At 43.0% G+C, this 27,249-nt stretch overlaps 3 protein-coding genes and 1 pseudogene across 5 annotated transcripts; 1 reads left to right on the top strand and 3 right to left on the bottom strand.

Annotated features, from left to right (window-relative positions):
- Nucleotides 1–33: 33 nt before the first annotated feature.
- Nucleotides 34–17,298, bottom strand: nup98 (nucleoporin 98 and 96 precursor). Of its 3 annotated transcripts, XM_026327978.1 has the most exons (36): nt 17,137–17,298; nt 15,618–15,727; nt 15,413–15,508; nt 14,985–15,170; nt 14,716–14,855; nt 14,360–14,467; nt 13,969–14,149; nt 13,737–13,882; nt 13,337–13,474; nt 13,007–13,142; nt 12,750–12,842; nt 12,332–12,475; nt 11,905–12,038; nt 11,358–11,545; nt 10,989–11,105; nt 10,566–10,755; nt 10,153–10,252; nt 9,731–9,844; nt 9,386–9,524; nt 9,101–9,278; nt 8,759–8,920; nt 6,958–7,197; nt 6,741–6,873; nt 6,414–6,661; nt 6,124–6,305; nt 5,550–5,815; nt 5,050–5,325; nt 4,647–4,804; nt 4,241–4,381; nt 4,006–4,151; nt 3,590–3,811; nt 3,047–3,288; nt 2,602–2,756; nt 2,352–2,463; nt 1,648–1,879; nt 34–1,437 (listed from the first exon to the last, which is right to left on the bottom strand). In XM_026327978.1, exons 2-35 carry the CDS (start codon nt 15,694–15,696, stop codon nt 1,680–1,682), a joined length of 5,490 nt encoding a protein of 1,829 aa, XP_026183763.1. In that variant the 5' UTR covers nt 15,697–15,727; nt 17,137–17,298; the 3' UTR covers nt 34–1,437; nt 1,648–1,679. The 3 variants fall into 3 exon arrangements, with proteins under 3 accessions (XP_026183763.1, XP_026183762.1, XP_026183764.1); XM_026327977.1 differs by having other exon boundaries at nt 34–1,879; XM_026327979.1 differs by having other exon boundaries at nt 34–1,879; nt 12,332–12,472.
- A 932-nt stretch (nt 17,299–18,230) lies between these two features.
- On the bottom strand, nt 18,231–19,175 carry LOC113142601 (odorant receptor 131-2-like). The gene has a single exon (XM_026327639.1). The coding sequence runs from the start codon at nt 19,173–19,175 to the stop codon at nt 18,231–18,233; it is 945 nt and encodes a 314-aa protein (XP_026183424.1).
- A 2,361-nt stretch (nt 19,176–21,536) lies between these two features.
- On the bottom strand, nt 21,537–22,502 carry LOC113143270 (odorant receptor 131-2-like). Its single transcript, XM_026328799.1, has one exon. It carries the CDS (start codon nt 22,500–22,502, stop codon nt 21,537–21,539), a length of 966 nt encoding a protein of 321 aa, XP_026184584.1.
- A 3,064-nt stretch (nt 22,503–25,566) lies between these two features.
- On the top strand, nt 25,567–26,469 carry LOC113142600 (odorant receptor 131-2-like; annotated as a pseudogene).
- Nucleotides 26,470–27,249: the final 780 nt, after the last annotated feature.

Here is a 27,249-nt window from a genome sequence, read left to right as displayed (position 1 = left end):
TTCATTGGACGAAAGTAATTATCAGCAACAAAACATGTTTATTTGTACTTTATTAAAAATTATGAACAAACTCATCAGGACACACACACACACTCATCCATGTAAACTGCTCAGACAGAGCATCCTGCATGTTGGCATAATAAGCAGAATAAGCAGAAAGAAAAATGACAGAATTTTATTCCAAAACACTTGAATTTATCCAATTTATTTTAATTAAAGGTGGAAGATAAAACAACCTGATATTGCCCAAGAATCTACAACATTTCTACCATGAGCTGCAGTGAATCTCTGGCCGGCAGCTGTTTTAGAAAGGAATCTGACACCAACCTGTAACAGAGTGCTAATAAAAACAACACGATACACCTGCTTATCTGTGGTTACGTGCGCGCGCACACACACACACACACACACACACACGTTACATCCAAACAAACAGAAGAAGAAATCTACAAAAATAGACCATCGGGCATTTTACACTCTGCACGTTTTCCCCCGTGCACATCGAAGCCGCTCTTCAACATTAACATAGATCTTTATTCACATATGGACAGATGAACGCCACGCTAAGCAAACGCCTGTTTCATTTACGTCTGAGAGAAAAGGTTTAGGTTTAAATTCAGGAGCATGTGGTGCAGAAGAAACGCAGCCTCGTTCTTGGGAGAATTCAGAATAGAAGTTGGAAATGACTGAATGTGAACTCAGTCCGACCTCCCCCAGAGAAATAAACTTAAACCCAACAGTTTGTTCTTTAAAGGACCAACCACTAATTCTGTTTGCTGTGTGTTGAGGACTGTGAAATGCAGGCTGCAGACATCCACTGGTTTCTGTTGGTCTCTGCAATAGATCGATCCATCACAGCGATCAGTCTGCATTGATAAACCTGGGCACTAACTTTAATTAAACCGATTCTTCTTGATGTCATCTTTACATGATCACATCAGACGATTAATCGCTCCACAGAAAAAGAATCAAACTGATAATCGATTCAGTTACTTCTCAAGCTAAAACTCCAGGTTCTGCAGGTTCTGACTGATCTGAAACTTCACGTTCTCTGATTTTAGAGAAAATACTCAGCAGCCTTACTCTGTGGCTTTAAAGCAGAAATCAACAGAAACCAGAACATGTCCAGATGCAGCAGAAAACAGATGGGTGTGTCAAACAACGGTTCCAAAACTTTACCTCTTGTACGACTCGTTGTCACTGGTTGCATAGTTTCACCAGCTGTGACCAGTTTGAGCAAAGTAATATTTTACTGGTTTTAGGTGAAATAATCCACACAAAGACCAGAGGAAAGTCTGAGAAGAAAAAACAGATCAGCTGCTGCGCTACTGTCCTGTCAATCATCTGGTGACCCCCAGACTTTGTCTCCTGTCCCCTCCTGAGGGCTGCGAACCACAGCTTCAAACACAGGGTGCTAAATGCTGAGAACTGTGAGATCTGTAACGGGATAAAAAGAATAATCACCTGTCAAAGTCGAGGCTGAGGAGCAAAGCTAAGACAAGTTTTCAAACCGCTCTGTCCTGCTCAGACTCTTCACCTCAACACCAACTTTTTTACTCCATTTTCTTTTTGGAAAAGAAAACTTGGAATTTAAATTTCATGATGTCCAAGCAGCAGAGACATCAGCAGCTAAATACCCTTTCATACGTTTATTCATCCAAAATGTCTGTTCTTCGCTCTCATTGGCTGACGATGAGCTGCCGCAGGTATGACTGCGTGAGGCCTCGCAGCTCCTCCAGCGTGTAGTCCTCCGGCATCGGCAGGCGGGTGATGTGCGGAGCCAGCTGGGCGAGCGGGATGCTGAGGGAGTCGGGGGCCGCGTCGCCGTGCTGCAGGCTCAGCACCGCACGCAGGATGTTGGCAACACGCTTCGCCATTTCTGCATGAATGGAGGAGAGCGGGGTTAAGTTACAGCTGCAGCGACTGTTGAGGACTTTAGTTGACGCCTCCCTGCTCCTCAAATGAAACTTAAGCAGCTTCAGCTCAAACCTTCCTGATCATGTGACCTTGGAGGTCGCAAAGCTGCCCTGACGGTCAGATAAACAGCTGAGAGGAAACATCAGCAACGAAATTTCATCTACACTTTCAGCTTTTTGCTCCACCAAGAGAATTTGTTGATTTTCATTTTCATATGATAATTATTGATTATAAAATATCTCAGATCAATATATTTTCAGCTGCACAGACAGATCAATCTACAATTTGAAACAATTTGCTCCAGATAAAAAATAAAAAATAAAAAAAAAACACACTGCTGTGACCTGTGCCTGTTGATTTCTAACTGGTCTGAGTTCAATCTACCTTCAGTCTGAAACCTGTTCCTCTTGTTGCCGTGACAGCAGAGCTCGTACCTGATTGGGCGAGGCGGTCTCTGGCCGTTCTGCAGGGCAGCAGTTCTATTCTGCTGCAGAGCGACGTCACGTCGGTGTAGAGACGCTCCAATTCATAGCCGGCGTTTTCCATCTGCAGCCAGGAGGAAACACAAACACTTTTAACTGTCACATCCTGATGACTTTACTTTACAGGGGAACAAACAAGTGAGTCCACGCTGAGCCCGGGTGACACTTTGCTAATAAAATAAAGGACTGAGAGTCCCAGCACCTGCTGAATGTCCTGTAGAGTCTTTATGACGCGGATGTAGTCCAGGTAGACCCTCCCTGCGGTGTCCCAGTCCTGGATGGTGGCGCTGTGTTCAGGGACTGCTAGCCCCTCCAGGAACTCCAGCAGGTAGTCGTGATTGTCGTTGATGATGCAGTCTGCAGGAAAAACACAAATAAAAATAAGAAAGTGTAAAATCCATGGGAACTGGCCCGAAACGGCACCATGTGCACTGACCCTAGTTGATTTGTATGTTTACAGGCACGTGTAAAGCTAAAGCATGTGTGATATGAACATGATGATTTAAGTGTACACTAGTTTAACTTGCATTTCATTTCCTTTTTTGATGATGACAAAAACTCAAGATAAAAACTAAAACTTTAAAGTATTTTCTGAGGCATCCTGGTCACAGGAACATTTTTATTTGATGCTGACTTGCTGCGTCTACCTGAGGCCAGGTGCTGGATCAGCAGCCGGTGACACTGGCTCCAGTATCCGGCCTGGTACAAGTGCAGGGCCTCCTTGTGTCTGTCGGCGTCTCGGCGGGCACGCATGGCCTTGGCCTCGTGGATCCACTCCTCTGGGATCAGCAGTCTCTCGGTCAGGAATCGCTCCCTCTGGACCGACTCATCCGTCGGCTGCAGGGGGCAGTGGAGGGTCAGCACCTCCCTCACCGCACGCTCCCGCTGACTGTGGACATGGTAAAACATCACCATTATTAACTCTCCTGTCAGGTTTGTCAGAAACAGTGAGGAAGGGAAGAGCTGGACAAAAGTGCTGCTGTTAACAGGAACAGCTGCAACAATGTTAAGTTTAGATAATATCCTGCTCTGATTATATTCGGGATTTTCTACAAATACAAGCAAGTCTGTCAACTGATCATTAAAGCAGCCAATAAAATGTCAGAAATAATCTTTGATCATTTATATTTCTATCGACTCGATATTCTGCAGTTTCATTCATCAGATAAATCTCCCACAAAGTGACGTACGCGTGGTCTGGGATGTGCAGCAGGATGAAAACAGCCATGTGCCAGAGCCCGGCGCTCTCCAGCTGTGCGGCATAGCTGCTGTGGAGGAGTCCCTGGCCCAAGGAGCTCAGGTGGCTGTAGTGCAGCGCCTGCAGGACGCCCCACAGGTGCCAGCTCAGGCGGTAATCCAGGCGCTCCCATGTGACCGTCAAGGGATCCAGCAGCTGCTGCAGGCTGTAGTGTCTGCAGGAGGACATAGCTGGAGATTAAAGGAGGATCATCATGACCAGCTCTCAGCTGGTAACAGCAGCTGTAAAATGTCCCACAAACTGCTAAAGTAACAGTCTGGTGAGGTTTTATACCCTAACCAGAGCGTCCTTGCTCAGAGAGCTGGGTGATACACCCGATGTCAGATCAGGCAGGTGAGTGATGATCACCTGTCACTGTAGAGTTTCAGCAGGTGGAAGCAGAGGTCATACAGCGGACGTTTAGGCTCCTCCTCCTCATCATCCATGTCTGCCTGCTCGACCTCCAGGTATGGAGGCACGGGGGCACAGGCATACTTCCCGCTCTCACAGGAGCCCTGCAGGGACAGCAGCAGAACCACACAGGTTCTTTCTGTGCTCTGATGCTAGAAACACCATATGACTACACAACGAGGCGGCAGCTCACCTGAAAAGCGGTTTCGTATTCAGCGAGGGCGTCGGCCACAGAGGCGGTCGGGGGCAACATGAACCACAGGTGGACGGCCAGGCTGCGTTTCCAGTCCAGCTGAGAGCACACGTTCACCATGGAGTCAGACGACTGCCACACCTGCAGGGACAGAGAAAACACTGTCAGCATCAAGCTACACACACTACAAACACTGCACAAGACGACAAGACTGTTACTTTAACATCGAGGGCTTCTGACAGCTCTGAGATATGATCTCACAGAAATAAACAAAAGCTTTGAGTAAAAGGTGCAAACTCTTCAATATTCTGGGTAAAGCTCTCACCACCTGTAAATACAGTAAAACAGAGCAGTAACACGATCAATCTTATTTCTGTTCTTTGTAAACAAACCACAGATGACGTACAGGTTTCCCGGCGAGCAGGGTGAAGATCCGGAGCCGTTCCTCGGGTAGGTAGCCGTCAGTCTTCGTCCGGTTCCAGTCAGCGAGCTGCAGGGCCAGCAGGTCTCGGCAGTACTGGGAGCCCATGGCCTGAGACAGCAGCAAAGACAGGCGGTGGTCTCCTGGGGGATGGGACAACAGCAGACATGTCAGCAGTCATGCGAAGACAGTAACACATGTCCGTCTAACAGAAGAGGTTCTTGGAGTTCTGCCGTGCACAAACTGCGCTGCAACTTCACTGTGACTGAAGTCAACATGACTGTTTTTACAGTGACTGGACTTTTATTTAAGAGTCTATTTACAGATTTTCTTTGCACTAAGTTTGCTCTCCTGTCTGCAGCAGTGTTTAGTCCCTCCTCATCCTCACCCTCCTTCTGTGCAAGCCGACACGCCTCGCTGATGCGGTTGCCCGTCAGGTAGCTGAAGACAGCCTCTGTGTGGCGTCCCTTCCCCGCCAGAGCTACCTCCTCCTCCACCCTATACGTGGCGCCACAGGACAACCACGCTGAGAAGCTCCGCCTCCTCGCCAGCTGTTGCTCGTAGTCGCTGGGAGCTTCTACATCTGGCTCCTGGTCTGTGGGACCCAGCCGACCCCACAAGGCCTCACAAAGGGTCCAGACCTCAGCCCAGTACCCCAGGATGGCTGAAGAGCCAAAAGAGAGGAAAGTAAAAAAAGAGTAAAAGAGAGAGAGTAAAAAAAAAAAAAAAAAAATACTAGAACAGGTTTGTTCCAACAAGTTGTCATAGTGAAAAGTGCTGAACTGAGAAGGATTTGTGCTACTGAAATATTACAGGATCTGCTGTACATGAAGGGTTTTAACGTCCACCAATATTTTCTGAACTCCCCCTGAGCACCGTGTCACTTACGGTCTGCATCACCCTGTTTGTCCTTCAACTCGACAATCCACTCGGCGTACTCGTGCAGCGCCGCCACGCCAGGCTGCGGTTGGACCAGAGGGCAGGTGGAGTCGTCCATGGTGCTGACAGTGCTGTGCTTCAGACAGATCTCAAGGGGGCGTTGCAGCACTGCCTGGCTCACTTCATCATCCTCCTCCTCCTCACTGGCCTTCACCGCTGGAGGCACCAGAGCCACCAGCTGCTCCAATACCACCTTATAGGGGCTTTCTATCAGTCTACAGGTGAAATGCAGGTTGGTTTTTTGTGAACAAATTCAGTCAATAACTTTTCCTATCAATCAAATATTTCCTCACTTTATTTGTGTTCAGTAAAATCTGTTTGCTGCATCAAGTAGTTTGAATTTTTGTTCAGCAGCTTTCACACAAATCATGAGGGATTTTATCCCAGATTGGTGTTGATTTGGTCTTTTTCAGGTCACATGACGCAGAATAAAATAACTGAATGCAAGCTGTTTGATTTGATGCAGAAGATAAAAGTCAAAGTAAGAAATTATAGTTCATTCTGAATCTGGTGTGTGTCTTACGGTTTGCTCCTGGCAGGCTTTGGCAGGAAGCTGAAGTCGGTCTTGGTCAGTTCCTGCTGGTCGAGCTGTTTGGATGACGGTGAGCTCAGCCGGTGGCCGCAGTGTGCCAGCGTCCAGGCGGGACCCCACCCCACCCGAAAGGATCGACCCATGAACAGGCCTGCATCCATCAACAAACCTCCCTGCAGGAGGACAACAGCACAGATCAAATCCAAAATCTCTGTTTTCCTGGACATCTCAGTGCGTAGCGAACTGCGTTGGAGACCATACAAAACAAACCAAGAACCAACCTTCCCCTGAGTGACCGACTCTTTGAGGGGGACAGGGCCACCCAGCCGCCGGACACCAACTGTCCTGATTGAAGGCTCTGGGGTTCGGGGGGGCAGCAGGAAGGAGGAAGGACCCGGGCCCGCCCAATGTAAAGAGAGGGAAGGTTCGACTGCTGCCGGAGATGCCCGGGACAGAGGCTGAGGGCGGGGAGAGTCCGAGAACTGTGAGAGGAGGCCAGAGGTGAAACGAGTCTGAAGGAGGCCGCCCACTGCAGAAACACAAGTGAACGTAAGTTTCATCAATAACATCATGCTGATAAAAAATTCAGACTGACGTTTGTGTCTTACTGGAGGATCGGCCCTGAGCACCAGGCAGGACAAAGCGAGGGGACGAGACATCAGTAGAGACCTTCATCACTCCCTGATCCTGAAACAAGTCGCCCTCGTCCTCATCCTCAGCAAACAACGATGCCTTCATGATCTGCCAACAAATCAGGAGAAGGTTTACGGTTTTATTTTGATGATGATGTGCTTCCTGTCTGTGGGGCGGGGTTTCTGACTCTACCTGGAGGGTGTGGGGGTTGATCCCCAGTGTTGTCGCTATGTGACTGGATGCGGCGATGCTGTCGTGCTCTGCAGAGATCAAACCTCCGAGCTTCCCGCGGAGCGTGTCCATCTCACCTCCCAGCAGATCGCTGTCGTCCTCCCCTCCCAGCATGCTCTCTGTCGGGAAGCCCTGGGTGATGTCGGCCATGTCACTGTCCAACTCCGCCACGCTGCCCGGAAGGTCCACGACAACCGTGGACTGGTACATAGAGACAAGATCGACTGATGAAAAACTGGGTCATGGGTCCAAGGAAAAACCATCACTTCACGACATTTTCAACTCTTTCTAACATGTTCGAGGAACATTTAATGTTCGTATTCATACACTGGACACAGCACCCCTGATCCTGAACTGGGCCAAAAACATTTCTAACTATTAAAACATTTTAAAAAAGCTTTTTCTGCTGTGAAGTTTTCAGGTGTTTGTGTTTGGACACCATTAAAACTAAAAATCCTAATGTTTAACTATTAAAACAGTGAAGAGGTATTTGTTTTCATAAGAAGTTCAACAATACACATCCCTAGTTGGATCCAAGACTTTATTCACTAAAACCCTCAAACCAGCAGTTTCATTTATTTGAAACTACAAAAAGAAGCTGTTCTTCACACAAACTTTACAGACCAAAGCTGAAGCATCATATTCAGTAACTTTATTTCTTCCATGATTTCAATATAATTGTACAATTTATGTCACATCGTAAAACAGAGTCTGTATGTTTTCCTGCCGAAGAACTTTGGTCTAACTTATTACTGTAGCTGCTGTTTGTCCAAAAACACAAGACGCTCAGTATAAGATACTAATATATCAACCCTATCCTTTGTATGTGTGTGTTTGTAAACACAAACACATCATCAGCTGATCAGGTTTTTCCCCCCCAATAGTACTCCGTTATAAATACTGAATTACAGACTGTGTACGAGCTGATGCAGCTGCAGAGCAAAGGGAAGGATTCAGATTCTCTAAAACTGTCTCCTGATTATTCAGAGAAGCAGAGCAGGAGACAGTCACTGTTAGGAGCCATATGCATTTTAGTATAGTTTAAAAAAAAAAAAACAAAATCACCTGAAACCATGTGACAATGTCATTTTAGTTCTAAAAATGAATTACTGAAAAATAACCTTCACCTTCTCTCAAACAATTTAAAATACTGTTCAGTGGAGACATGTTTAACCAAACACCACTACTGACCAGGTTTCAACAAAAAGCCTGTTTTCTGCAGACACATCGGTTGTTTTTGACCTGCAGCAGCACTGATACATCTCACGCCAACAAAGAAACTCAAGCTTTTTGATTGAAATCGTAAATTCACTCTGACTGAGATAAAAAAACAACAAAAACAAACGCTGCTTTTAAAAACTAGTTTCTAATAAAAAAGAGCTGCAGCAGAAATCACTTTCGCATGTGAGATCTCAGTCACCTATGAAAATAAATGAATTTAGTCGTGTAAAGCCAGGATGACTAACTGATTTAAAATGAATCATTTTTATGGTTGGCACTTCAATAAGCAGCAGGTGTAAATTATCACTCAAACTCCTGGGTTTAGCATTGTGGGCGAAACAAATGCACAATTCACCGTGACAAAATGAACAAGGAGAAAAATGGCCACAGCTCCGTGACAGCTCTGACTCCAACTAAAATCAACCAGCTGACAAACAGCTGGACACAAGCAGGGATTTGACCGAATGCTCCTTTAATCATTTCAGGTGTGTCAGTGAGGATGGGGATGATGGTGAGTGTGGATGGTCACAGGCTGCTCTACCTGAGCCTGTGGCGCCACCTGCTGCTGGGAGGGGGGAAGGTGCTGCTGCAGCCTGGAGGGAGGAAGAGGCACCATCGTCTTCAGCTTCTTGGGGTCGACTTTGGGTGGAACATCCTCCTCCTCGTCCGAATCCTGGAGGCCGTATTTGGAGAAATGAGCCACCTGAGAGAGAGGGAGGAGTCACCTGAACAACTGTGCATCAGCAAATAAAAATGATTAGAGGACTCAAACATAGGACTAGAATGAAACTAGAAAACCTGCATGTCATTCCAGAAAAACTAAACTTTAGAAAAATGATCTGAGGCTCGTTGTGTAAAACCTGTGTGAGCAGCAGTAACTGACCTCGAAAACCCAGGATCCGGTCTCAGGTCTGTACTCCAGGAACCGAGCACCTTGTTTGCGTGAAGCTTTCTCCAGTCGGCCCTCGTAGTTCATGTCAGTTAGACGCTCTGGGCTTCTGATCTGAGTGCAGGTCGTCTTGTCGTTCGGCCAAACGCCATCTAGAGTCACCTCCGCCCTCCTAAACGTAAACACACAGTAACTGAATTACCAGCTGATAACTGACTAGCTTCAGGTAAAACTTTCCTACACACACCACATGGCTTCAGCTGCTCCCCTGCCACTCACCTGTTAAGCCCCTCCCCCTCTGGCGGTTTGTTTTTGTCATCTGGGTACACGATGACCTCTTTGCGTCTGAAGTGGACGATCTCATCAAGGTTCAGTCCCGTCACGTTCACCTCGCCAGGGAAGAAAATGGATCCGTAGCCTGTATGGGCCAATCACAGCAGAGCAGTGTTGACATGTGTCCAATCAGAGCTCAGAAATGCAGAGGAAGGACTTCAGACATGAATGACTTTAATGGAGGCTGGTTCTTCACTCCAGAATAATCAATGCTGAGTTTGCTGACGACTAATCTGGATTGAGTTTGTGTACGTGTTTTTAAACTCTGGTGTTATCGATCCTTAACGTTACCTTTCCTGCCAATGGTGAAGTTTTCCACAACACACTCTCCATTTTCATCCACCATCTCAGCCAGCTCCTCCATGGAGGGGATGGTGTAATATCCGACACGGTTCAGGACGATGCCTGGAAACCAGAAAACAGTAAGTGATGCATTTCTCCTGCAGCCACTCAAGAACAGACTGTAGGTATCATTTCCAACTAAAGCCTGTGCTGCCTGTTTTGTCTGTTTCATTTACAGGTGATATTTTAAATCCAAATATCAGACATGCATGGCTCAGTTTTATTTTGAGTAACATCTGAAAAGTGGCTGCCAGGAGAAAAATCTGGGTTCTGGATTAACTGACTGACCATCAAGCAGATGATACTGACAACCACACTGTACAAGGCTGTGGAACAGGAACGTTACAGCTCTGGAGACAAAGGTATCTGACCTGCTGGGTGAGGGGACGATTGGGCCTCCTGCTGCTCCTCCTCTCGCTCCTCCTGCAGAGACTCCTCACCCAGAGACGCTGACACATCATCACTGCTCATCTGACAGAGAAAAAAGTAAAAGTCATACATGGCCACCTCAGACTCTCTGGAGTAACGTTCGTTCACGTGGACACAGTCTGACCTACTGGACTCTTCTTGGTGTGATGTAGTTTCACGTCTGTGACTAATCACACCCATCAGCTGTGTGAAACCCAGACATCACAGTATTTTAATATTAACTGCTGTCTCTCTACCCTCCATTTAAATGCCATTTTGCTGCCAGAGGCTACGGTGCTGGACCGCACCAGTATAACACATGAACAAAAGGTGCAGATCAGATCAGATCTGTGGAAACAGACTCATGGCTACTCACCTCCAAGCTGTTCCTAACTGCTTTGTGCATGTTGAGGTCACTTATGGTGTCCTGCAAGCTGGTGTGAGCACGGCCCTGCGGGATGGGCTTGGCGATGGGGTTGACATAGAACTGGGTGACTTCAGGGTCATCGTCCACCCGGCTACCGGGGCCTCCCAGCTCCCTCAGCTCCTCCTCGTCCTCCACATGGCTGCAGACAAGAGAACAGTGGGTGAGCATGTGAGATTATTTTAGCACCCACACCATTTAACCTGAAGTACAGGTAAACAGGTGGCTGTCACTGTTAATGAGAAGAAGAGGTGGAGGAGAGAAATAAAGAGAAACTGCACTAAATAGATAAAATATATATATATATATATATATATATATATATATATATATATACACACACACAGTCAAAGCTGTGTGTGTGTGTGTTGAGACCTGTGTCCGTTCTGTGGATACTCTGATGGTGAAGCCAAGTCGTCTGTCTCTTTGTTGAGTGGACTGCTGTACTGACTGTTGTTCAGGTTCTTCAGCACAAGTTTCTTGATGCTCTTTCTGTGGAAAACAGAGCGCACAAACACAGAACACACCCACTGTAAACCACACAGGCTGCACTTTGTTCTGTGACACCACGTTGATGTCATTCGTCGGCTGTATAGGATTTTATTTCACAGCAGATGGGAAAAAATATAAAATGAAAGCAAATTCATTCACATCACGGACTTAAAAAAAAATAAAAAATCCCAAACACCTGTTCAGATGCCGTTCCCATGGTGACAGCACCAGCCACAATGGGCTGTTACATACCTGGGCACAAAGGCTCCATTGGTGAGTGAAGGCTCATCGTCATCCAGGCCGTCAAAGAGCTGAGACTTGGAGGAGCCGGATGATGTCAGGGCTTTGGGCCGGACCCTGGTCGCTGGTCGAGGGCTCAGCTTGTAGTGGCTGGGTGTGGTCAGAGCTTTCTGGGCCGTGGGATTGGTTGGTTTTAAACGCTGCAAGAACACCAGAGATGATGTGATCGGTCACACTCTGTACTGTAATTTTGTCAGTTACAAAGTAAAGCAACTCTTGCAGTTCGTGCTGTAGTCCTTTCCAATGGCCACACGGCGTCTTCTTTATAAGTGTTATTGCTGAAACGTTTAGCTTTTCAGGCCTTTTCTCTTATTTTCCTGTGTGCATGCTGCCTTGCAAACTGATGCTGAAAATATTTTGTTTTCAGCAGCATCAGAGAATCTAATTTCATAAAGTTTGAGTTCAATAATATTTTGTGTTTTACAGTGTAACCGGTGCTCCTGCTTCATGAGCAGCGTAAACTAGACTGCAGCCCAACATTTAAAGCCATGTGACTCACCTCTTCTTTCTTTTTGGGGTCCGACAGAGGATTCCTGAACAGCGGCGAGTCCCCGTATGGTGAATACGCCAGGACGTTGAGCTGCTGCTGAAGCATGGCCTGCTGAGCCACCGCCGCATTTGGATCAGTGAGCGCTGGAAACAAATCAAAACTTAAATGACCATCACAACATCAGTGTGACGACAGATCAAATGCACCTGTGGGTTATGGGCACAACAAAGCAGCTGGGGCAGAAAGGGGCATGGATGGTTTTAAATGTGGACTGGGTTTAGCTGGAACAGTACACAGTGGCTAAAAACAAATTAGGCGAAGGATCAGTTATTTTTCAGAACTTTCATTAGTTCAGTCACAATTTCAGTGTTTCAGTTCTGAAAAATAACTAATGAAAGTTAAACATCTGTGAGTCAGTCCGTCTCCAGCTGCTCACCAACAGGCTGCTGTGGTGCTCCGAAGCCCAGGGTGTTGGCTCCACTGTTGAATCCACTGCTTCCAAACGTTCCCATCGTTCCCAGTGTGGTGCCCAGTTTGTTCTGGTTATTCCCAAACAAAGATGTCTGTCCTGTGCCCACTGCTGAACACACACAAGCTCTTATTCACACAATGCAAAGGCAGCCTGTAAGTTCAGTAGCGTTTGTTTAACATGTAGAGTTTGACAGTTTTTAATTCATAAATGACTTGATTATTTTTACAGCTATCAAAATAGTTGCAGGTTATTTGTTGTTGAGCTATAAAAGGAAATAGTACAAAACTACAGAGTGGTCATGAAAATTATTTGTGAACAGGTATAAAATGGTCAAATTTGATCACTTCTTATATGAACATCTGTCTTCTTGTTATTCTGTCACCTGTTCCAAAGCTGGTTCCCAGTCCGGTCCCCAGACCTCCAGTGGTCGGCTTGTTCCCAAACAGAGTTCCACCAGGAGGGTTTGCACCAAAACCTGCAGCAAGTGAAAAAAGAAAAACATTTATTAGTTCAGTGGTAAAGCCTTATGCAACAGCCTGTGCACTCATTCCAACCTGCTCAACAGCCACAGCTATTTCACTTTGCTGTGGTACAGATCTGCATATGACACAGCTCCACTTTGAACACTGGCAGGCTTACCAAAAGTGGAGGTGTTGGTTCCAGTTCCCAGTGTGAGGGCAGGCTTGTTGCCAAACAGCCCGGTGCCGGTGCCGAAAGACGGGGCGCTGGTGGTGGTGGTGCCAAACCCAGTCGTCTTACTACCAAATAAACTTGCCTGTTTGAATTAAAGACAATATTGTTCCCAGTTTAAAAACACAACTGATTACAACCAAAATAATAAGCATTCAATTTAATCCTCCACGGGTCAGTACTGAGCTCACGCTCCATTCTGATACTCAAGTCCATTTTGCCTCTAACTGATAAATGGACTAAATTACTCCAACCTCAAACCCTCCATTTTATTTGTACCTGTGTTCCAACGTTTCCAAATCCAGTGTTGGTTTGTCCAAACAGTCCAGTACCCGTCCCAAAAGCCGTGGCGGTGCTGGGCTGGGCTGTGCCAAACAACCCACCAGACTGAGACGCTGCCGTGTTCCCGAACAAACCCTGAGGAACAGGAGAGGGGAACAGGATTTACTATCATCTAGTTGTGACTGATCTTTGTTTCAAACCACACAGAAGGATAAACAAAAAAATGTCTGATGCTGAAGATTTTTAGATTAAAAAAAAAAAAAAAAATCTAAATTGTATTAAAGTAATGTTTGGCCTTGAACTCATCACATGTATATTACATGTTTTCCAAGCCATGGAGAAACCGAAACCAGCAAAGTGTGAGTGAACAAAGCTGGAAAAAGTGAATGACTGTCACCATGCTGCTGGTGTTGGTGTTCCCAAAGGAGAAGCCGGTGCTCTGTGCGGTGGTGGGCTGACCAAACGGCTTGAACAGACTGCTGCCTTGTTGCTGGGTCTGCTGACTAAATAGTCCCCCGGTGGTTGTACCAAAACCACCGGTAGCTGGTAGAGAGACAACAGCACATCACTTAAATAGGAATAACACTTAGCTAAGATACTGAACTGCTTCTGTTGCCAGCACCACTTACATGCTCCAAAAGTGCTCTTGTTCTGTCCAAAGGAGAAGCTGGTGTTGGGGGCTGAGGAGCCGAAAAGGCCGGTGGTGGTGCTGGATGTGGCTGTGGCTGAACCAAACAGGCTGCCGGTGCCTGCAGTCATTGGGTTGGTAGGGCCTTTCCTACCGGCCTGGTAATCCTCCAGCCTCAACTCCTGCATGGAAAAACACGAGGAAAGCAACAACTGAACGACAGTGACAAATCTAAAATAAAACTTAAAGGGCCTGGATGTCTGCCTGCTGATGTCCTGGTAACTGGGTTTTCTCAGGATGTGTTGCTGATTCATGTTGGTGTTTCTAGAGCTAATAAGATTCAGACAAGAGCAGGCAGATCAAGTAAAGTCTGTGCCCATCTACAAACGGACCTCAAGTGACTTGTTCTCGTACTCCTTCATGGCTGTGATGCACTGGTGCTTGGTGTTGATGCTTGTGGTCACACCAGCTTTCACCATTGTGTCACTTCCTGTGGGCGGCTGAAGGGGAAAATAGAAAAGCATCGTACAAACATTAAGTACTTATTTTGCTCTTTGCACTGCAGTGCACCAGTTCTGTTTTTTTGATTGTTTAAAGTACACAACCACACTATAAAATGTACAGTGTGTTTACTAATGCTTGTACTGTAGCTAGTACAGTAGAAATCAAACAATTTTTAGTATCAGGAAATTAGTTTTATTTACATCCAACTGTATCTTCCCATACTGGCTCAAACTCCTGTACTTACGTTGAACTTCACAGTTGTTCCGGGCTGCGGAGCAGCGGAGAACCCTGAGCCTCCAAATAAGGAGCTTGCTCCACCAAACGGGTTGGAGGTGGTGTTGGTGGCACCGAACAGTCCGCCACTGCTGGTGCTCGTCCCAAAGCCTGAAGGAGACAACAGGACTCGTAACAAACAAATCGTGACTAATCTGACTCCTAATGATAGAAGACGTTTTCACATCAATAAATAGGTGTATTTCCACACCAAAACAGTCAAATAAAGAGGGTTCTCACTTCCAAAAGATGTGGGTTTATTTGCACCAAAGGCATTGTTCTGCTGGGAGAAGAGTCCACTGCTTGTTCCTGTGCCACTGTTACCAAACAAGCTTGTGGACGTGCCGCTCGCTGCACCAAAACCGAATCCGGTGCTGGTGGAGGAAGTTGCCGGCTGGCTGAATGTGCTGGATCCAAACAGGCCGCCTGAAGGAAGCAGCAACAGGAATTTATTTTTAATGCTGCTTGTTTTTTTTTTTGCATTTCAGTTATTGAATATTACTTGTGTATAAAATAAATTAAAAGACATAAACCATAGATGACAATATAGAAAAAGACATGTTTTCAAAGATTCACAGAGATGTTGGCACAAACACACTGAACAATCAAACAATTCACACATCATCTTGCATTTTTCTAACAGGAGTGAACGACACAAGCTCACGAACCAGGTTTATTCTGTGTGGAACCAAACAGCCCTCCAGTGTTGCCAGTCGTCCCGAAAGCAGATGTCCCAAAGCCTCCTGTCGTCCCAAAACCTGTGTCTACACATCAATTGAGTATTAACTGCAAAAACTGTTGTTTCTATGCTCGTCTCTAAGAATCAACCCATGTAAAAACCCTACAGTTCAATAAAGAAATAAAACAACTTACTTTGCTGTCCAAAGGTCGATGAGGTGCCAAACCCCCCAGTCCCCCCGCCGAAGGGAGTACCAAATGACTTGTTGAACATTTTGCCCTGCTAGCAGGACAGCATAAGTCTTCTGTACAGGGAGACAAGGAACATCCACATTGTAAACCATAGTATAACTTTAACAATTGCATTTCTGCAGCAGTAGTATTCAAAAGCTGTGACAAAGTATAAAAGGGAAGAATGGGTTAAATTTAGCCAATGGTTACCTTCAACACCACAGGTGAGAAACACTGTAGGGCAGGAGTAGTTTGGTTTATGAATCTCACACTTACAGAAAAAAAAATCTAAAAAAACTTTATGGTTCAATCTACACATGTAATGTTCCTCAGCTCACACTGAACTGCAAGTTTTTTCACTTTAGTGTTACATGACAAACTCACATTTGAAAAGCTGAAACCACCAAATATCTGTTATTCTGTATTGATAAACAAGTCAAGGGAATAAGTTACTTGGTGATTAATTTCAGAGAATTACATTTAAGCTTGACCCTTGTGTGTAATACTTTTAACATATCAACTTTTAATAATACTGCTACATTTAAAGATATTTTTCTTTTTCTCTTCATATTATTGAGGTTGGTATAATTAAATTTCGTTGTATGTCTGTACAATGAGAATAAAGAACACTGAACCTTGAAACAAAAACTTCTTCTAAAATGAACATTGGTATTTGAAACTGAAGCTGTCTAAAGCTTCCTGTCATATCAGATTCAGTGCCACACAAAAGATTAGTAACTAGACACGTTAAAAAAATGTAACTTTGAACGAAATGTAAACACACAAGTAAAGTGCGGTGTGAGTACAATAACTAAATGAACGCACTTTCCATCAATGCCTGCGGGCCAACATTTGCCTGAATGCGCCCTGAGCGGTGGTGACGTTAGTTATTGTTTCTGAATCGGGTGAAAATTTGGCCAAAGAAACTCCAGCTCTACTTTCCAAAAGGGTCCTGGGGCCCGAACCCTGCAGGCTCGAAGTTACATGAGTGCAGAAGATGAGACGAGCCTCAGTCCACGTGCAGCTAACTGAGCTGGGCCATTAGTTATCACAGTGGCTCCAAACTACAGCGCGAACGTCTGTCCGTGTCCTTGGGTAGGGTTAAACCAGTTGGAAACCAAGTCCGTCCCTGGACGAGTCCCAGCCCGTTGAGACCAGTTCCAAACCGATAATCAGCGCCGCTAACGCTGTCATGGCCATAGCATAATGTCCGCTAGAGCTAACAGCATGCTAGCACTGTGGACTCGCCACATAAACCACACTAAGAGCAGGCAAACTATTGATTTCTAACGGAGAGTGTGAGGTTTTAAATCAATATTAACACGAAGTGACATTAGAAAAGTTACCAGCAGTTGGTAGTTTAACAAGTTACTTGCGTCAAGCTAACGGTAGCCAGCTACCGCTAACACTTAGCTTCGCTGCGTAAACGTTAGCAAAACAACAGCAAGACGAAGTCTAACCAGTTATTTTAGGACATATTTACCTTTGTAAACGATGTTATGGGTGTTCGGTGTGTTTATCGTCGATACTTCTGCGCTGTTAAAGCTCCAAAGTCCAAAATGTTCAAAGATAAAAGTGATTTAGCCAAACATCGGCAGAGCCTGTTAGCTTTGTCAGCGAGGAGGGAAAACTGTCGACCCAAGGCGTCATGACGCACTTTCATACGTCGTGACATATGAACGTGAATTATGTTGTTTTAAATAGTTTTATTTTATTTATTTATTCTCAGTATGCATACATATTTCCAGCCCATTTATCTAAATAATTCAATAATAAAGTGACATAAAAATTATTCTGTTTATTATCAAAAATGAATGAAGTATAGGCCTAATGTTCAGGTTGTACAACTATGAATGCTTCACATAGTAACTACAGTATGTTAGCAAAAGAAATCTGCTGGGATTACATATTGCACATCCTTATTTTTAAATGTGCTTTAAACACAAAACAAGTGTGTACTTGGTAATTCAAAAGGAAAAGGAAAAGGCCCACTGACATTGCTAGTAAACCAAAGCTGCACAGTTTATAATCTCATTGAAAAATGTATGATGCAGAAACATCAGAGGTAAAAACAGCAGTAACAATTGGAAATGGGTGAGGATGGTTAAAGGTATGTTTTGGATGCTGGCCATGTGGTAATTTACCTTTGAATTTACCTCATAACGCACATTTTAGGATAAAATTTACAGTGAAATGACACAAACATTCAAATCCTTTCATGACCTGTTGGCTGAAAATGTATTTTGACAGTATTCAAAATGAGTAGATTTCAAGAAATACTGACTAAACTACAGCAGAACATTATTTTCAAAAAAGTTAATTAACTTACTGACCACAAACCACAACTTTCTCAGTGTGCCATCAGAGTCTCCATCCGGGGACATTTGTGGTAAGTCCCCCTATGTCTTACTTTTCAGTTCGGTCATATAATGCATGTTACAAATTATGACTTATTATTAGATTATGATATAGGCAAAGATAAGCAATAAAAAATTTTAAACTGGATTTAAGTTAAATTTAAGTAAACAAAACCGTGTTGTCTGTTTCTTAAAACTTTAAACAAACAAACTTTACATTTCAGCTTCTCCTTAAAAGTTTCAGTCCACAGCACATATGATACATAAGGACAGGTCTGATGGTCTGGTCCCTGAGCCCATAAATAAGGGAGCTCAAACACCTGGGGAACATGATAACACACACATAAAATACATTATATATGCGCATAAATACTATCCTTGTTACAATTCTTGAAAGACTTATAAGGATTGGGTTGAATAACGCTGAGGAAAGACTGAGACCCAGCTGCACCAGGTGCAGCAGCAGTGTGCTACGAGTCTTACGGGCTGAAGCTTTGTCTGTGGAGGCTGACCTGGCTGCTACCAACACACCAATGTAGGAGGAGGTGATTGCTACAGTAGCTGATATGAAGAGAAAGCAAGTGTAGGCTTTGTCATAAAGATCAGACAAAGATCCAAGAAGGAGAGCAAGATTAGAGCAGAAATCATTCATCTGCAGGCTCTGCAGGTTTTCAAATAAAAAAAATAACAGCAAAACAATTCGAACAAGGACATTTAGTGAACTGAAGGTCCAGACCACACAGATGGCCAGCCCTGTGTTTCTGATGGTGATGATGGTAGCGTGTCTCAGTGGGTAGCACACAGCTACATATCTCTCCAAAGACATCACCACCAGTGTGAGGGGAGATATCACATTAGTGAGAGTGGCGAGCATGATAAGAACACCACACACAAGATATGTTAATTTAATGTGATAAGCAGCCAGTAGGTACAGGACCTGACTTTGGACAAGCTGTACAGTGTCTGCAAAAAGCAGGTTACACAGCAAAATGTAACGGGAAGTCTCACAAAAGACTAATTTGCTCCTCAGGGTGAACAACATGGTCCCATTAATGCAGAGGAACACACAGCATGATAGTGTGGTCACAGTGGAAATCATGGCTCTTTCCAGTAACCCCTGATATTGCTGATCAACAGTGAGGTTAGTTTGAATTGCATATGACATTGCAGAAAAAGGAGGAAAGCTGTGAAGCAAAAGGACAGTGGATCTTACTCATTTCATATTCCTCAAGCAGTCTGGATCTAACAAAGGTTCAAGAAAAAGTCAAAACCATCCACATATGTTTTCCCTGTGCAGAGAGTCAGCAGGTTAGACCCTGTGCTCATCTCCATGAAGCCAGAGCTGGTCTACCAATTTGTCTGCCCTTACATATTAATTATGAGCTCTGCCCTTGCAACCTGTTCACATGATCATGACATCAACACGGTTACCAAATAATTTGCTGACTGATGTAATCTCTTTTCCCTTATTACCTGAATCAACATAACATGCTGGTCCATGTCAAATTGTCCTCCCAAGTGGACATAATCAAAAAGCACGTCTAACCTGCTTAACTGTGTCATTGCAATCCATTCAATGGATGTGCACTAAAACCAAGAAATGTCCAAGTGGCACTAAAGGAAAAGTCAGAATGCCGTCACAGACAGTATGGCTGCATCTTCTAGAGAACATCAGTGTCAGTACGAAAAAACATGCAAGGCTGTTGACGGTTTGAAGTCTGGACCACAGTGTTAGATCAAACCGAGCATCAGGCAAATTTAGTCTTCTCCAAAGCCACAGGATGATCATGACTCAAAATAGAACTGTGTAAGAGAAAAAAGAGTGCACTCTTAAAACCTGCTGCTATCACAGTCTATTGCCATATTTCCCTTCTGAATGGCTTTTGAACACAGATGTTTATCTGAAGTGGTCAAGAGTCAGGTTTATTTCATCCGTGGAAATCACAGTGTGTACTCCCCCTGTATACACACAACCTTTAAGTACAGATAAAGCAATTATAACAATAAAAGCAAATTTTAAAAAACAATGAAAAATAAAATAGTAATAAACCGAGATAACTTAAAAGATTGTACATCTTAAGTTCTCAGTGTAGAAAGGAAAGTATCTAAGGCCTACTGTGAGCTATGGCTGGCCTCAGTCTACTGCTACACTCTGACCTTGGTGACTGTCTTTTGTGACAGGTCGCTGCAATGTCACATGAAGGACAGGGACACTACATGTGGAAAGGCAGAACAGGGTGGTGGGACCCATATTTACAAAAGGCAATTGGACAGTGTGTGCAAGAATGCTTATGCCACACAGTCAAGTATCAGCTGCAGTTAGAATTAGGTGGATTCCTCCTAGTTGTGGACCAACTCGTTTCTTTGAAATACTTTGCCCAGCGAGTCTATATGTATCTGCTGGCTTATGAACAGGTTTCTTCTCGGAGTAAAGTGCGTAACATTCACACAAGGAACTAGTTGTTGCCTCAAGCAAAGGAGTTCAAATATCTTGCCGCATTGTTCAGGAATGTGGGAGATTGACAGATGGACTAGTACGGTGTGATGTAGAAATGTGGGTGTTGCACCAAACCGCTGTGTTGAGGGTGCAGAGTCACATGGCAACAGAAACAATTTTTGAGAAAAGTTCTGGACTTTTGTCATAGCAGTGGATTTACCATGAACCATGAGGTAGCTCATAATTATACATGGTACCACAACACAGTATGCAAACTTAATGACTCTTTAATTCGATCTGATACATGCAACACCGTAATACAGTTAGAGATTCCTGGCTCACTATGCCTCAACTCTAAAGATAAGATAAGATGTGTGCAGATATTTAACATTTTACAAATTTACAAAATATTTACAAATAAAATGCTATATATGTCTAAAATAAAATAAACTACACAAAATAAGCTAATATGAAAACCTCTATGTGCACAGTTGATTTTGTTAGATTGATTGGTTGTATAACCTAACAGTGGTGGGAATGAAAAACCTGCGGTACCGCTCCTTCCTACACAGAGGGTGTAACAGAAAGTCAAAACTAACTGCTTTGACAGATAAAAATTGCATTTACAGTAAAAATTCCAATGTCAAATGTATAGAGGAAACAGAACATAGTCATTAGATGAACCACTCTCTTTAAGAATCATGAATAATGCAATGTTTCGTATATTTCTGAAGACGAACATTATTACACAAAAAAATAACTTTAACTAAAGCCAAACAAACTACTACACATACTCACTCTGGATATTCATTTAAACTTTTAAAGCTCTGGAACGTTTTCCTCAGAACAATAAAATGCATTTTAACAAAAAACCTAAAGTTAAATGAAATCACCTCAAACTAATCATGTAATCATTTTCATATCATTGTGACTATCATCTTTGCTGACTGCTTTCTGTCAGTAGACTTCATGTTATTGGAAAAATTTGAGATGAACATTGTTGTTCTCAAAAACAAGTTAGTCACCTTTAGGAAACTTCATTAGGAGTTTTAAACTGGCTTCTTACAAAATTAAGGATCTGCATGAAGCCTAGTGTGAGACCTTAATCTTGACTGAGACGACTGAAAGTTTCAGTCCACAGCACAGATAATACATGAGGATGGGTCTGATGGTCTGGTCTCGGATACCATAAATTAAAGAACTTAGACATCTGGGGAAGATGAAAAAACACACGTAAAAAACACTCAGGACACGCACAAATACTATCCTTGTTACAATTCTTGAAAGACCTATCAGGATTGGGCTGTATATAGTTGAGATGAGACTGAGGCCCAGCTGCACCAGGTGCAGCAGCAGTGTGTTACAAGCCTTACGGGCTGAAGCTTTGTCTGTGGAGGCTGACCTGGCTGCTACCATCACACCAAAGTAGGAGGAGGTGATTGCTACAGTAGCTGATAGAAAGAGAAAGCAAGTGTAGGCTTTGTCATAAAGATCAGACATAGATCCAAGAAACATAGCAAGATTAGAGCAGAAATCATTCATCTGCAGGCTCTGCAGGTTTTCAAATGGAAAATTTAACAGCAAAACAATTCGAACAAGGACATTTAGTGAACTGAAGATCCAGACCACACAGATGGCCAGCCCTGTGTTTCTGATGGTGATGATGGTAGCGTGTCTCAGTGGGTAGCACACAGCTACATATCTCTCCAAAGACATCACCACTAGTGTGAGGGGAGAGATGATGCTGGTGAGATCACCAATCATGGCGAAAACACCACAAACAGGATAAGTCAGTGTTATTCTAACTGCTGCGATTAGGTAGAGTATTTGACTCAGTGCCATCTGAACAGTGTCTGCAAAAAGCAGGTTATACAGTAAAACATAACGGGAAGTCTCACAAAACACTGGTCTGCTCCTCAGGGTGAACAACATGGTCCCATTAATGCAGAGAAACACACAGCATGGCAGCGTAGTTAGGGTAGAAAACATCAATCTTTCCATTAACCCCTGATACTGCAGTTCAGAAGTGACATTAGTCTGAGCTGCAAACGACATTTTAGAGATACAATTAAAACATAAAACACTAACACACAAGTAATTTCTTCCTGACTGCATCAATGAAGATCCACCATTACCAGAGATGCCTCTCACTGGTTCATATATAAAACCCAAAATCATGGTCATAGATTTTCCCAGGGCCAAGAAGTCGCAGGTTAGTGGACGTGCATGTATCCATGTGAGCACAGCAAGTCTGCAGCACTGTCTGCACTCACAGACTGTATATGAGTTTTATCTTCACAATCATTTCACATGACACCATCACATGGCCATGTGATTACCAGCTTATCAATCGTAATCTCTTTCATTAGTTCCCATTTACCCTGGTCATGTGGTCGCTAGTCTGTTTTTTTTTTTTTTTTTAGAGTAGGTGTCACTTTACACAAAGATTAACACCCTCAATTCTGTGGATGTCCAATATGTCCTACAGGTCTGTGCATTGTAATGGGACTACAGGAACCAGAGACCATGTTCAGTGTGTTCCATAAAGGTGTAAAACTGTGACTGCATTCAGCTCTAAATCCCCTACAGAGTCCTTAAAACCCAGTACATGGCTGCCGAGCTACTTTTATGCCTTCTCAATGGCATCACACCGACAATTACCCAACAAACATTGGCAAACCGTCCTTCAGTGTTAGTCAATTTGTTTGGTTGGGTTTTTTTGCTGTGCCACTACGAAAATTTACTTTTAAAAATTGTCAGTTGTCTTAAGATTACTGGTCACCGCTCAACATAAATGTATGTCGCTCATGCTTTTACAGCACCAAATCACAGTAAAAACTTAAGCTTATCTATTTACTTTAACCTAGTTTGTGTTTGTTAAACTTTGCCAAGGGTGCACCTCATCCCTTCTCCGTGACAAAATACACAAAGGAATTATTAATCATGGCGATATTTACTCCAGGCAGGATTAGTAGTTTAAATATTTAATGTGTCTAAATGAGAACTCAGTAGACTTGGTCAGTGGGGAGGGATTTCTGTCTTTGACACCTCACAGCTGAAAAACAACATATACACAAAAGCAATTAGCAAAAGGAACTTGGCAACTGAGGAAAGAAGTCTTCAAACAAAGTATAGTGACACCAAAACTGAAAAAGTTGGCAGAAGTGACAACTACTGACAATGTTTGTTTTGTACTTAAAGATCTATATCAAGATTTCTGGGTTGATTTATACATTTTGCACAAAGTACAGAAGTTGTTTGAGTCATTAGTATCTGGTGGTTTCTTCGGTCTTGTTAGGAGGCTCTGAGCTTCAGATTGAGGCCAAAGGAACTCGGACATGCCTGGTCAGAAGTGCATACCATGTACATTTGCATCTAACTATGTCCCTTGGATGCTCAAATAACTTTTTACATACACACAATATCAAGGGCAGTTTGATCAGAGAAACATTTGCTGACATATTTCCACAAGTATTTAAGTTTATTAAGTCAATCTTTTATAGAGACGTTTAGGTTGCAAGTTTTTTCTGTTTATTTCAGACTTTGTGCTTGTTAAACTTTCACAGGTCCTCATCATCCCTTTTCCACGAAGAGCTCTGACACCCACAGGGACCATTAATGATATCAATATTTACTGAAGACATTAATGAGCAAGAGCTTGAATAACTCATGCGTCTAAAAAACCTGAATTTCCCCTTGAGGATTAATAAAGTTTATCCTCTTATCTCAAATGAGTTATCCTGGGATCAAATGAATACATATTTGTCTCTGATACTTCAGGGTATTGCAGCTGAAAACAATATGCCCATAACAACAATAACACACACCATATTTACTTTTTAGTAACTTGCATTATTCTGATTTGGACATGAGCTTTTTTGTAGTAGTAGCTTGATCTTTTACGGTGAGATTGAAAAAACATCAAAAGCATTTATATCATAAGAATGAAAATATAATGAACCCCTCTGAAAAGACTAGATTCTCCTTTTTTAGCCCGTTCACATTCCTAAGGCTTCAAATACTGACGTATTCATTTCTCATGTAAATTTCATACAGATGACAAAGGGTACTTTTGACATCGGTGAGAGGTAACAAGTGGGTTTTTAATAAAAAACAGTCTAGAAGCTTAATCAGAGCAACTGGACTTGTTGAATCAATATTGTTTTACCACTCATCCAAGTGGATTCTGCAAAGTGGATTCTCAAATTTATCCTTCAGGATGGTTTCACCTCACACTTCCCCTCAGTAGGCAGGTTAGGTGGACTCTGGCAGTGAGCAGAGATGAGGTTGTTAGAATCTAATGGTCAACTCTTGTGGCCCTTTTATCCATGAACTGGGTGTAGATTTGTCCTCCCTGATGAATGTGTGAAGAGTTTCTTAACTTCCTGGGAATAAACGAAAGGGCAGCCTGGTAGATCGTAGACAGGTTGTGCCTGAGTCACCTCTGTTAAGAGGGTTTCCCAATTGAGTACGTAGTGCTTCTTGGACCCCTCTGTCAAACCATCTATCCTCTCTGTCCAAACTATGAACATTCTTGTCTTATTTTGTTTGATGTAAGTTCTGCTTCCTCTTGGCGTTGGTACTGACCTTAGGTACTACGTACCATAAAGCACTTGAATTTCATGTAAAAATCAAAACCTGGATGTGTGAGTTCAAGTTACAGCAAGAATGGATGCAATAACATAAACGTTTTAAAGCGTCCACGATAGTGAGATGACATCACTTTTTCTAATCAGGTGATCATGATGACATAGTTGTGTGTTTAAAATGGGTTTGAAGATAATGCACTGAGGAGAAACCAGTACCAGACCAACTCTGCACAGGGAAACCAACATGACCTCTAAGCTCCTGACTTGAAAGGACAACCTATGGACAGTTAAGACTGCAACCAACCAAGGTGTTTGTGGTGATGGATGTGTGTAACTTCTTTGCAATGATGAACTTTTATTATTATTATTAACTTGTTATTCAGTTTACTAGTAGAAATACAACAAGACAAACACAGTTCTTTGTCTTCAGATGTCATTCTGCAATGTCTTTGCTGCAGCCTAACATCAATATCACTGCTGGTGTAAAGTATCAGACATTGCATGAGGCCATATTGCTTGGCGTGTTATCCATGGGATCAAGCTGCTCTTTCCTTTACATTAACTGTGTTTTGCTGTTCACCTTAAGGAGTAAGCCGGTGTTTTGTGAGACATCACGTTACGTCCTGCTCTACAACCTATTCTTTGCAGATACTGTTCAAATGGCATTCAATATTTTGCTTTACATTCTGGCGTCCTTACGGATAAAAATGACATATTATGCATGTGGCACCGTTGTCCTGCTTTTGGTTTTTACAGCGACAGTCTCCCCTCTCACCCTGGCTGTGATGTCAGTTGAGAGATATGTAGCTGTATGCTATCCACTGAGACACGCTACCATCTTCAACATGAGAAGAACAGGCACAGCCATTGTTCTGGTTTGGACCATCAGTTTTATTCACATCCTCATTCGAGTTTTTATGCTGCTGTATTTGTTCACACAAATCGACCTAAATCTGAATATGAATGATTTTTGCTCTAAAGAAGCCTTTTTTTTTGCTCCAATTTTTAAGTATTTTGAAGAAGCATACGTCAGCATTGTCTTTCTGTCAACAGGTGTAGCAATCATCTCCTCCTACTTTGGGGTAGCACTTGTTGCCAGATCTGCCTCGACAGACAAATGTTCAGCCAGAAAGGCTCTGCAAACACTTATGCTTCACTTCATTCATCTAAGCCTGATTCTCACCTCCAGCTTGTTCTCCACCATCATTACAGCTGCTGCTAGAACAGTGTTGAAATTAGACCTTGTTCGAATTTACACTGTTTGTTTTGTATGCTTGATTATCCTTCCGAGGTGTCTGGGTGCTCTCATCTATGGATTCAGGGATCAAACCATCAGACCTGTCCTTGTGCTGAATCTGTTCTGTCAGCGGAGGCACTCAGTTTTCAAGAGTAAGTGATCATTTCATGCAACGACTTTTAAATGCACCTTCTAGTTTTCTGCCGTACATTTTCTAAGCAGTTAGCAAAATGTTTGTTTTCCAAAGACAGAGCCCATTATGATGAATGCTGCTACAACAATAACATCAATCTATATTTATCTACTGTTTAAAGAAAGGATTATTAGAAAACTGGAAGGTTTCACTTAATATACATTTATGAAATACTTCTTAATTATACATCATATAAATTACTGTCTGCTGTTCTTGCATAGTGTCACAAGTTTAATTATTTTACTTTGTAAAAATATACAAATATCTTAATATATTCTTTGTCTTGACATCAAATAAGCTGCAAATGTTTTAGAACCTACTCTGAAACATTTTAATATTTAAAACGATTGTACACACAAGGCAGAAGCTGCATGTACTACAATGCATATTATCAGACAGTGATAAAATAATGCTTGGGTTTGGTGACACATCATGAAAACAACTTAAACGATGTATAAATGGTATAAATGCTTTAAATAATGGACTATTCAGAATAATGGCGGCCTTGTCACAGTAGATTAACTCATCACTTTTATGTGAATGAATCAGTTTTTAATAGATTTGACACTTTTTGAACATGTTGTTACATTACCTGAGGCACAAACACATCAGACTGACTTTCATTGTTTCTATTATTTTTCCATATTAAAATACTCAGTGACTTATTTATATTACATGTTTTAATCTTTTAAAAATGGCAAACTAATCCTCTTTATAATGATTTAAATATGCTGAAGTAACTAGTAATGTTTCTCATGTTAGTGGCTTCATATTTACATTGAA

This window comes from Mastacembelus armatus, chromosome 14 (assembly GCF_900324485.2).
Source record: "Mastacembelus armatus chromosome 14, fMasArm1.2, whole genome shotgun sequence".
Lineage (NCBI taxonomy): Eukaryota > Metazoa > Chordata > Actinopteri > Synbranchiformes > Mastacembelidae > Mastacembelus > Mastacembelus armatus.
This window is presented reverse-complemented; position numbering and strand designations above follow the sequence as displayed.